This window comes from Delphinapterus leucas, chromosome 19 (genome assembly GCF_059928025.1).
Source record: "Delphinapterus leucas isolate spDelLeu-1000000601 "Yukka" chromosome 19, BTC_Dleu_Yukka2, whole genome shotgun sequence".
Taxonomy (NCBI): domain Eukaryota; kingdom Metazoa; phylum Chordata; class Mammalia; order Artiodactyla; family Monodontidae; genus Delphinapterus; species Delphinapterus leucas.
This window is the reverse complement of record NC_143147.1, coordinates 28154430-28167046: the sequence shown is the minus strand read 5'-3', so window position 1 is coordinate 28167046 and position 12617 is coordinate 28154430. Positions and strand designations below refer to the sequence as shown.

Below are 12617 nucleotides of genomic sequence, written 5' to 3'. Positions count from 1 at the left end.
CTTGTATTCTGGTACAGGATAAAATCAGAAATTGGGGCTTCCCTGGTGGCGCAGTGATTGAGAGTCTGCCTGCCGATGCAGGGGACACAGGTTCGTGCCCCAGTCCGGGAAGATCTCACATGCCGCGGAGCGGCTGGGCCCGTGAGCCATGGCCGCTGAGCCTGCACGTCCGGAGCCTGTGCTCCGCAACGGGAGAGGCCACAGCGATGAGAGGTCCGCGTACCGCAAAAACAACAACAACAACAACAACAACAACAAAATCAGGAATTGGAAAGATATGTCCCACTCCACCAATATTAAGCAGGGAGAAAAGAGGGCTGGATATCTGGGGCCTACAGCCAAGAAAGCAAAGGAGAATCTAGAAGCTGGTTTGGGCCCAACATAAGTTCCTTGCGCGAAGCAGCAGAGAGGGCCCTCTGAAATCCTGATTAACATACATTCTCCTTTCCTAGCAAGTGCCTCCAAACACAGTACAAATAGAACACTTACCAAGAAGGAACACCCCTTACATTGCTCTATATTAAAAAATTTATTTAAACATTATAAACCTATGCACATGCTAACTTCCAAAAACTGTAAACTAAATTCTTTCCAATGATATCATCCATCTATGAGTCATCAGACAGAAAGAATGAAATGTTATAATGATCCTGTACATTGTAGCTAAACACAGAAAAAGAACAAAAATTCCATGAGAAGGAAGAAAGCATGTTTATTTTCCAAAACAATTTAACAGAAGCTAATTTTAGAAATGCTGTCTGATTTTTGCTTTTAATGTAGACTAAATTCCAGGCAGAGGAAAACGAAGTAAACAAAACAAAACAAAAACCCTAATAAGAACAACCTTATTACTGTGTTCATCAAATCTAATGATAGGAGAATTCTGACTGGATATCCAATAATATTAAGGACTTTCTTTAATGATCAGCTGATTAAATGATTTTTTCATTCTTAGGATGTTTGGGATTTGCTTTAAAATCATCCAGTAGGAGAGGAGGTGGGGGTCAGGAAAGCACGTATGGAGAGTTTAAGTTAAACAAAACTGGCCATAGGTTGGTAACTACTGAAACTACAAGGTAGATATTTAGGAATTATACTATTCGCTCAACCTGAATATGTTTGAAAATTTCAACAATAACAAAAAAGTTAATCAACTATTCTAAGACCTATTCAATAAAACAAAATTAAAAGGTAGCTCCTGTAGTTTCCACCACGTCTGAACCATAAGCATAATTTCTACAAAGATAAAATAGGTAAAACCCCAGGTTACTGACACTACAATGATATGCCCAACCTTTGTCAGCCTTGGAAGATAAAACAGTTAGGTTTCACCTGGCTTTCTTCTCCCACCTGGCAAGGATGCACCAAGCCCAGCTGACAGAAGGCTCACCATATGGTCTGAACTGGATGACAAACTCTGGCATACAGAATGCTTAAATCATAAATATTCCTACTCAATGGCCAATACTTCTCTAGAGGCCCTCTTTTGGAACAGAGGTTGCTTATTTGCAATGCAGACACTAACCATATCAAGAGACACTTCTGAAAAGGTTTTCTGAGATAGAAGAGACTGTTCTTGAGAACCTGGGAAAAAGTTACCTTCACAAAGCTGTTGACAGCCATGATGGCCATGTCTGGCTGACTCTTGGCATAGTTCATCAAGTAGAGATACATGAGCTTCTTTAGTTCCCGGTTGTCAGTCTGCATACAATTCACTACATCTAGAAAGAGACAGCTGAGAAAAGAGGAAGGGAAAGCGAACAGATGTTGGTGCCAGGCTGTTGGACAGAACACAAAGAAACAGCCTTAATTTAAAAAGTGATTTGATGTGAGGACAAATGTCCACTAGTGATAATACTTACCACAGAAATTAATTACTAAAGAATTTATGATAATGGTCCCAAGAAGATGTCTAAAAAAAGATTTTTAAAAAACTTTTACTATGAAAATTTTCAGATTAGAGACAGTTTAATGAACCCATGTATTCATCACCCAGCTGCAAACAAATATTGATACATACCCGATCTTGTTTCATACACAACCTCAACCCACTCGCCTTCCCCCAGTCCCTACCCCATCTAGTTGCTCTAAACAATTTCTAAACAAATCCTGCACATACACTTCATATATAATATTTTAGTGTATATCTTTACAAACTTTTTTAAAAAATCACTATGTCACACAAAAAAGTTAACCATAATTTTTCATATCAATTCTTTGCAGTTCAAAGCACTACAGTTGTTATGCTTTTTAATGCACATATTCTTCCATCCCTGACCAGTGGGAACTTATTTGATTAGTTTCCTTATTAAAACAGTTCTCAGATAATTAGGACCTTTGTTCAAAATTTTAACCATTTTCAGAAAATGAAACAGTTCTAAACGTGTGTGCCATGTACACATTTAGATTCTATTGTATATATACACCCATGAAGGAAGTGACCAGTAACAGGTATTGGGATTCAGACCCTAGGTTAGAATCCTGGCTACATTACCACTAGCTGTATGACTTTGGGATTATTCTTTAGCCTCTCCAAGTATACACTGCTTGATCTCTAACATGGAATAACTTCTAATTCAGAATAACCTCTAGTTCAGAAGATATGAGGACTATAAAAAACATTGTAAGTAAAAGCATCTGTCCCTGTGCCTGACACAGAGTGCACTTAAATTTAAACTTCCCTTTTCTTAATGACATTAGGAAGGTCATCATTAGCCTCAGGACCTTCTCAGATGTTTGAGTTCCTACACCTTACATCCACCACTAGATGCTGGAATTTACTTGGCATTCTTGCACTCATCCATTTCTTATCAGCAGCATTTGACCCAACTAATAAAAGGAAAATCAATGCATTTCATATTACCATAAATATTTTAAAGTAAAAATCTACCTATTTTACTTATTTTCTTAAATTAAGATGACATTGTTTTAATTTTTGCCAATCTCTTTAATGTCTACTTTAAACAAAAACAGCTGGATTCTCACACATGTTCCTGCATTCAACCTGTTGTAGAATGTTGTTTAGCTGAAGTGTAAGAAGAAAATCCATTTGCATACACGTATATAAGTTGGAAAATGGAGGAGTATTTTAATAGCTTTTTCATATAACTGGATGTTCTTCTTTGATACATTAAAGCTAGACAAATGGTTGTTTTTCTTTTTGTTTTTAGTCCACAAATGGTAGTTTCTTAAAAGTTAGGTACAATATGGAATCTGAAACCATATCAATAAACTTTCTGTACTTGGTTGCATTAAAATCCATTCATTTATCACTTATTTTGAATGGATATTTTACCCATGCATAATTTGTGATGTATGCACTGGTCATTTGGAAAATATTGGTTCAATGAGTTATGCAGATCTTCTCTGTGGTGGCATATTTCATTATACAGCAGCAAATAATCACAGTCATTAATTTCACCACCAATCTCATCAGAAAAATCTCTAAGTATTGGGAAGCTATCAAGCTCACGATGGGAGATACAAGTTTTCCAACACTCTAATTTTTACTTTAAAGTCGAAATTTATCTACTGTCAAATTTTTTCCCTTGAAGCGACAGGTTCACTTTGTTCATTTTTTATAAAATGTCTCCCAAATACTGAAGTCTGATTAACTATAGTTCTGTCTGTCAATCTTTCTTTCACAAAGAAATGGTGTTCCCAAGTCAAACAATTGTGCAAGGGCTTTTTTTCAAGTCAACCGTCACACTTTGCTATGCAGTAGAAGTACTTTATGCCTAATTCCTATTTCATCACACAGAATATTAAAAAGACCTGAACTCAAGGTTCAAGGTTTACTGAAATAAATTTTTAGTGCTTCATGCAGGACAGTCCTAAGTGAAACTGCCCTTTTTTCCTGCAAGCACATGATGGTGAAGAATACAATGACTACTTTTACAGTTTGGCACCACTGCCTTAATTCACACTAAGGCACCAGCCATGCAAATGTCAACACAGTGAAAAGGGTAAATAACACCTAAGTATTATTACAAGAATAGCTTTGACTTCATGGATTTCATGGAAAGGATCTCGGGAATCCTCAGGGGCCTGCAGACAATCCTTATTTATTTCCAAATGGCCTTCCTAAATTACAGGAAAAAAGGGAGGAAAAACAAAAAAGATCCTTTGGATTTTGTTACCACTGATTTTCATCTTGAATTCGGCAGTTAAAGGCAGAGTTGTAAAGTTGAGGGCACTGGCTTGAGCCAATTAAAGTATACATGGGCTTCTGCTTCTCAGTATATTTTTATCATCTTCTAAAACTACCTCAGCAACAGATTTGTAACTGTGTCAGCTCTCAGGAGGTTTTATGCTAGATCTGTATGCAAGTGAAATCAAACTCGTTTCACTCAAAAAAAAAAAACACAAAAAAAACTTAGTCATAGAGTTAATATAAAAGCAACTACACTTCCCGATGTTTCCAGTGGGACAAACTCATTCTTATACGTTCTGACTGTAATAGCTTTAAATAAAAAGCAGTAGGGCTTCCCTGGTGGCGCAGTGGTTGAGAATCTGCCTGCCAAGGCAGGGGACACGGGTTCGAGCCCTGGTCTGGGAAGATCCCACATGTCGCGGAGCAACTAGGCCCGTGAGCCACAACTACTGAGCCTGTGCGTCTGGAGCCTGTGCTCTGCAACAAGAGGGCGCGAGAGTGAGAGGCCCGCGCACCGCGGTGAAGAGTGGCCCCCGCTTGCCACAACTAGAGAAAGCCCTCGCATAGAAACGAAGACCCAACACAGCCATAAATAAATAAATAAATTTAAATCATGTGGGTTTCTAAGAAGACCTCTGCTTAAAAAAAAAAAAAGCAGTAAAAGCCATAGAGTAAGAGTCTAAAATGAGCAAAGCATAAGAGATTACCCTTACCTAACTAACATCTTTCCCCATAGTCATAGCAGCAATCACTTTCTTCACAGCCTCCTTCCTCTTTTCTTTCTTTTCATTGTTGAGTTCAGCCTTTAATTCAAAGAGTTCTCCTAAAAGACAACAAACGGGTGAGGTCCCAGGATCAGAGAACTAGAGCAGAACACTGTACTATATAGCAAGTAACACAACAGATGACCAGTGGCAGGGCTGCAACTGAAAGAAGATTATTTAAAAATTATAGGATAGGTACAGTTCAAATCCCTAGAATATTAACCAACCCATTGATAAGGATGCTATTTTGGGGTTATCGCCAGAGAGGAAGGTGTAAGCCAGATCTCAGGAAGCACAGAAGTGGGAAAAAGGAAAGATATCTCATGATATCTTACTACGATGGGGAGAGAACGGCATCTGAGTGATGATCTCCCATCAGAATTTCAAAGTCCTGGGAAAAAAATAAATGCAGGCAGCAAACAGGTTCACAAATCAATGTTTTCAAACCAGAAGAGACTCCTCATTCACCTACTCTCAACTCCACAAACAACTGAGGCTCAAAGGTCACTAGGTGAGTGAGTGACAGAGCTGGCCTTAAAACTGTTTCTCCCGACTCTTTAATCCAGTGTTTCTCAACATTGGCTACACACTATTACCCAGGAAGTATCTAGAAATGCCAATGCTCAGGCTCCACTCTGGACCAAATAAATCAGAATGTCAAGGAGTAGAACACCTACGTTCATATTTTTTAAAGTTTCCTCAAGTGATTCTAATGTATAATCAGGGTTGAGAATCACTGATCTAATTAGTACTTAAAGATGATAATGGGCTTTAAGGCCCTATCCTGTTCAATCAATCTAAGAACAGAAATAATAATCCTGAAGCTTCAAGAATGGTACAAACCAGAGTCATTTCTAAAGGTATAATCTTAAATGACTGACTGCTCAGGCCCTGCACCGTGAAATGCCAGGACTGTCACCACTATTTTAAGGCCCAGGCTCACCTATCTTCAGAAAGCTGGAGCTGAAATAAGAAAAAAGGTTAACCACCCTCAACTGGTTTTAAAAGAAAGAAGAAAATATACTATAAGACCACGAAAAAGAAGTTGACTATTGTCACGTCAACTTTCAATCCACAGAATTGCCTCATCTTCTTCCACCTTTGTGACTGTTCTTGATGTTCACTTTAACCTCGTTCACCAGTACAGAAATAGTGAGGGCAGCAAACTAGGTGATCTGCTGAAGCCTCTAAATGGGAAGGATGAACTGGCAAGAAGCACAGAAGCTGAGCACTAAAAAAGCCTGTTACATCAAAATCCATCGCTAACAAAGCAAACAAACTGTTACAAAAATCACCCTTTTATTTGACAGCTGCAAAAATAGCACAGACAGAAAAGCTGGGCCCTTTAAAGAGTCACTCTCCTCTTCTCCAAGTCCTCTGCTGCCAGATCCAGCTCTTAGGGTTCCCATCATTTACTTCTGAAAACAGTAAAGGACAAGCAGCACGGTTTCAGAAAATCTGAATTGTGAATAGCAGCAGGAGCTGAAGAATCAAAACAGGATATAACTGAAATTATTCCAACTCCAACAGCATACATTTAAAGAATATGCTCCAGTGGCAGTTCTGGTGGGTGTTACAGGAAGTAAAAGGAACACAGTCTATCCATTTTTTAAAATGTGGTATTTACCCAGCCATGATTCATCTGTAAGTCTCAAACCTTTATAAAAATCCCTGAATTAAAAAAAGGTTACCAGGACCCATTATAAGTGAAGGTTTGAAAAATCAGGTGAGTTTTAAAATTATATCTTTTTGTGTTATTATAGAAACACCTTGGTCATCAAAGCACACAAAATGTTAACAGAAGAAATAAATACATTTCAGAATAAGAGAATAAGAAAAAAAGCTGAAAATGAATGACAAGGGGCTAAATGCTTTTGTACGCTATAAGCAGTAAAAACAGCAAGAAGTTGGGTGGAGCCAAGGAGGAGCACGGAGGCAAGGTATCTCATACATACTACAGCTTTATTAAATTCTTATCTTCCCCCCTCCTTTTCCCCTGAATCAAATCTACCAAGCATTGCTAGCAGCTAGCAAGAGTTCTCAATCTCGGCTACACATCAGAAAATTCTGGGGAGCTTTTAAAAAACCCCCACGTCTAGGCCATATCCCACACCAAAGAAATCAGGATATCTGCAGGGGTAGGACTGGACATCACCTATTGTCTTTTACTTCACTGGGCAATTCCAATGTGCAGGCAAGGCTGAAAGCCATGGACTAGTAGCTAATGTAATTAAGCAACTCTCTATGGTGTTTTCTGTATTATAATAGAAGTTTACCCTTAAATAACTCCAAACGACAGAAATATGCTTGTGCTTTCTAGAAAATTTTCTGGTGCTCCAGGCCACTATGTGTGCCCTCCCATTTTCTTTTCCTTTTGAAATCATTTTAATCTTAAAGAAAAGTTGCAAAATTCCCCATCTGCTAACATTATGCCACATTTGCTTTATCATACTTTTTATATATTTATACATTTTTTTCTGATTCATTGAATAAGTAAACTGTAGACATCATGTCTCTTTAGCTCTAAATATGTCAGTATATAACTTCTAAGAACAAGGAATTATGTTACATAGCTATAATACAATGATGAAAATCAGGAAGTTTAACAGTGATATACTGTCATTATCTAATCTATAAACCTTATTCAAAGATCTTGATAAAGCCTTTTAGAGTAATTTTACCCCCATCCTCCTTGGGCCAGGATCCAATGCAGGATCATGCATTACTCTTACTGTCATGTCTCTTTAGTCTCCTTTAATCTGAAACAGCTGGTCAGCCTTTGTCTTTCATAATGACATTTTTAAAAAGTACAGGCCAGTCATTTTATAGAACACCCTCAGCTGTCATGGGTGTTCCCTCATGATTACACTGAGATTATGCCTTTTGGCAGCCATAATTCAGAAATGATGGTATGAAATCATCATGTGTGGAAGGATAAGAAAATATCAAATTTCCATGCATTGTTTTGCATAATCATTTTTTGTTAAAAGTTTTAAAAATCATATGTATTAATACATGCATAGAAAAGACTGAGGATACATACCGAGTTCCCATCAGGAACAGGAATAGGGAGGGAGGGAACTTTCATTTTTACTTTTTATTGCTGTATTGCTTTAGTAGTTCTCCTTGTAATAAAATGTTTATTTCCAAGTAAAAAATAAAAGAATTTGGCACAACCACTATGGAAAACAGTATGGAGGTTCCTTAAAAAACTAGAGTTACCATATGATCCAACAAACCCACTCTTGGGTATATATCTAGAGAAAATTCTAATTCGAAAAGATACATGCACCCCAACGTTCACGGCAGCACTATTTACAATAGTCAGGACATGCAAGCAACCTAAGTGTCCATCCACAGATGAATGGATAAAGAAGATATGGTTTATATATACTATGGAGTATTATTCAGCCATAAAAAAGAATGAAATACTGCCATTTTCAGGAACATGGATGGACCCAGAGATTACCATACTAAGTGAAGTCAGACAAAGAAAGACAAATATATGGTATGACTTATACGTGGAATCTAAAAAATGATACAAATGGACTTATTTACAAAACAGAAACACTCACAGACACAGAAAATAAACTTATGGTTACCAAACAGGAGGGGAGGAAGGGATAAATCAGGACCTTGGGATTAGCAGATACAAACTAGTATATATTAAATAAACGACAAGGTCCTACTGTATAGCACAGGGAACTATATTCAATATCTTGTAATAACCTATAATGGGAAAGAATCTGAAAAAGAATATATATATGTATACATACATACACACACACACACACACACACACACACATACATATATACACACACACACACGTGAATCACTTTGCTGTGCACCAGAAATGAACACAACATTGTAAACCAATTACACTCGATTTTTTTAAAAAAGAGAAAATAAATGTGCTTCTTCCTTTCACCCTCCTCAGATCTATCAATCTTCAATGGATCAATCTTGGATCTCTTCCTTTCACTAAAACCTTCAAGTCAAAATGATGTGCACCACAGCCGTATCTTTAAAAACCCATACTTTAATAATTTACTCAATACACTTTTCTGTAGGATATCCCCAATGAGATGGTCCAAGACATACATGTCTGAAGAGGTCAGGAGCATTCTACTTGGAACAACCTTACACCACAACTTTTGAAGAATCTTCAAAAAAGGCTGTGATCAGGTTCTCATACTTACCTTTTTTATTGGTTGTGAAGTATTTGGAGGCAGTCATGGTTGTGGATCTTTCATGTGCACCTACAGCAAGAGAAGAGAATTCCTTTTACCAAGTTATTTATGTCCAGCATGGCATTCAACTAATTTTAAGATCATTTATATACAAGAAGTTCTGCATTCAGAAAGTATCTTCATCCTTACCACCATCACTGGTGATCCAAAGGGATGCAAGGATAATTAAGAATGTAATCCTTGCCTCAAAAGCTAATTGGAACAAAATGCAAAGGCCTAATGGAATAGAGTGATAATCTGAACCTATCATAGTTTTATGATTTTATCCACAATTATCTCCTCAGAGCCTCCAAGACCTAAAGCTACATCTTTTTACAAATACGTCTTCAGTTAGTCACTCCAATATTTAAAATAAGGAAAAGTTTGTTTCAAAAGATCTCCCCATTACTTTCCGTTAAAGCAAATCTGATTTACTTCCCTGCCTTAAGATGGAGTCACTCTAAGACATATATTCTGAAACAGAGTAAAACTGAAAGAGAAAAAAATTTTATCAACCTCTTCACCATTACATGTAACTGTCAATAAAAGGAATTTCTTTCAGAAAAAAGAGAAAAGCCTAGATTAGTAGGACAATACTCTTTCATGACAAACACCTAGAGGCAAACATCTAGAGAGGTGTTATGCATGGATTTTTTTTTAAATTATGGTTTTCATATTTCCAACAACTTACAATTCCCCCGAGTATTCCCCAAAATAAAAAATATCAGTTTACAGTTAAAAACAATGCAAAAAACTGAGATATTTGTTCAGTCACACTGAGTGCTAAAGAGGATCAGAACTGGTGTTAAAACTTAAAAGAACATGGATCCCAGCTTCAATTTAACTTTTCTGTTCCAATTTCCAGAATTAATCCAGTTGACATAAGGCTCCATTGGTAAAACGAAAACAGCATGGACTGATCACATTTCTCCCCAAATAATGAAACGATGTTTTCTGATTTGAGAAACTCTATGATTTTGTCCAATGTACTTGACTTCTTTAAATACATTAAAACTTTCTTTTAATAATATTCCTGCTGCACTCAAAAATGAGTATCTTCTGGGATTTCCCTGGTGGCACAGTGGTTAAGACTCTGCGCTCCCAAAGCAGGTGGTCCAGGTTCGATCCCTGGTCCGACTAGCTCCCACATGCGTGCCGCAACTAAGAGTTCGCATGACACAACTAAGGAGCCAGCGAGCCTCAACTAAGGAGCCCGCCTGCCACAACTAAGACCCGACACAACCAAATAAATAAATTTTTAAAAAAATGATTATCTTCTTACTGACCACCATCATTAATAATACTTATCACCAAATTTTGGACAGATGCCCTGGCACCTACTCATTATTTTCTGGTCAAAACAACATGAGTGATAATATATTTGGCAAACTTGAACGATAATACCTCCACAAACAATGGTAATTATGGATCTGAGAAAAAAGACCTAAGCACTCAACAAATCAATGCAATTAAGGAAAAAAGCCAGAAAATCATAAAATAATGAAAAAAGGTTGGCTCAAGTTTGTTCTCTAAAATGTACTACTTGGACTATTTAAGGGAAATTAGACTCATCTGTTATCTTTCCAAGGAGCTGCTTAATGTTTATAGTACTGATCCTTATACAATAGTGCTTTTAGGTTGTACAAGAATTTCACTGAATTTACCTTGTTAAAAGAAGTGAGCTAGAACTCACACAAATCATTATAGAATACAGAAATTTCTGATTTGACACTATTTGTTATAACTTAAAGTGAGCCTGTAACAGAGGCTTGTCTTATGTAGTATTTTCACAATGTCTTGTCTAGCTAAAATTCAAAGAATTATAACCTTTTAATCCATTTCATCACTTAGTCCATTCACAGTGTAAACTAAATGTGAAGTAGGCAAACTGAAGGAAGGAGTCCTTCACATAAAAGACCTGGAATAGGGACTTCCCTGGTGGTGCGGTGGTTAAGGATCCGCCTGCCAATGCAGGGGATGTGGGTTTGAGCCCTGGTCTAGGAAGATTCCACATGCCACGGAGCAATTAAGCCCGTGTGCCACAACTACTGAGCCTGTGAGCCACAACTACTGAGCCCACATGCCACAACTACTGAAGCCCACAAGCCTAGAGCCCGTGCTCCGCAACAAGAGAAGCCACCGCGATGAGAAGCCCACACACACCGCAACTAGAGAAAGCCCACGCACAACAACGAAGACCCAACACAGCCATAAATTAATTAATTAATTAATAAAAAAAAAAAAGACCTGGAATAAATGTGAAGCTATCATCTAAGAACTTATATATACAAAGAGGAAAACCAGTTTACAGAAATGATTACAGTACTAGAGCCTGACAGGAGGGCCACAGCTCAAGGCCATTATGGTCTATCCAGGATGTTGTTACACCACTCTAATCCTCTGGGATCATCAAAAGTTAAAACTTGCTTAACATTTAAAGACAAAAGCTGCTTGGAATTTCTGTTTCTTTGAAAAAGGGCCCAAAAATCGTTCTGTTTTTTAAAGCTCTCATACACATTCACATATATTAAATTTTTAACAGAAAATTTCAGCATAATCTGTTAAACATTAAATGAACCTCGTCTTAAATCGTACCTTTATTAGTGACCCACACATTTCATCACGTCCCCTAACAAATTTCATCATCGAGGAATAGATTTCTGTCCTTTTACATTGTGAGCACTAAGTTCTTAACTAGGGAATAATGTACCAGCCTACAAAATTTCAGGGAAGAGGAGAGAATCAAGTACATGATCTTAGACCCTAAATTAAGAACCCCTGCTTTTCAAGAGAAAGGAGAAACACACCACTCTCTTATCTCGCACTGTCCTACGCAACAGTAATGAAATATCCCTTACACATATTGGCAGAGCAACATTTTATCATGTCAGTTCCTGACTTAAGCCAAAAGAAACTCCCCCAAAATAAAAATAAGCCAGCCTAAACAAAAAAAAATGAGAAGAGTCGGGGTTGCACAACACTGTGAATGCCACCAAACTGCTCACTCTAAAATGCTTAATTTTATGTTATGTGAATTTCACCTCAAAAAATTGCATATGTATGCATTTTTTGGCTGCGTTGAGTCTTCGTTGCTGCACGTGGGCTTTCTCCAGTTGTGGCAAGCGGGGGCTACTCTGCGTTGCTGTGCGCGGGCTTCATTAGTTGCAGGATGCAGGCTCAGCAGTTGCAGCACATGGGCCCCAGAGCACGTGGGCTTCAACAGCTGCAATGCGTGGGGTCAGTAGTTGTGGCGCACGGGCTTAGTTTCTCCATGGCATGTGGAATCTTCCCAGACCAGGGATCAAACCCCATGTCCCCTGCATTGGCAGGCGGATTTTTAACCACTGCACCACCAGGGAAATCCCTGTATATATTTTTAAATGAGACACTGTTTTTTTGTTTTTGTTTTTTTTTGTTGTTGTTGTTTTTAATGAGACACTCTTAATCACACACCAGAGATGAATATGG

General features: G+C 37.8%; 1 protein-coding gene across 12 annotated transcripts in view; it reads right to left on the bottom strand.

The window, feature by feature from the left end:
* Window positions 1-12617, bottom strand: part of LOC149744915 (AP-2 complex subunit beta-like) — a 55093-nt gene that overhangs the window by 34812 nt on the left and 7664 nt on the right. For 6 of the 12 annotated variants that reach the window (XM_089900837.1, XM_089900833.1, XM_089900838.1 and 3 more), the window contains 2 exons: window positions 9120-9179; window positions 1600-4976 (listed from right to left, as the gene is read on the bottom strand). Coding sequence is in view for 1 of the 12 variants with exons in the window: in XM_089900840.1 (XP_089756966.1) it covers window positions 1600-1735; window positions 4867-4877 (147 nt within the window). In the remaining 11 variants the exon portion in view is untranslated. The remainder of the gene's footprint in view (window positions 1-1599; window positions 4977-9119; window positions 9180-12617) is intronic. The other 6 variants (XR_016388944.1, XR_016388945.1, XR_016388946.1 and 3 more) reach the window with 2 other exon arrangements.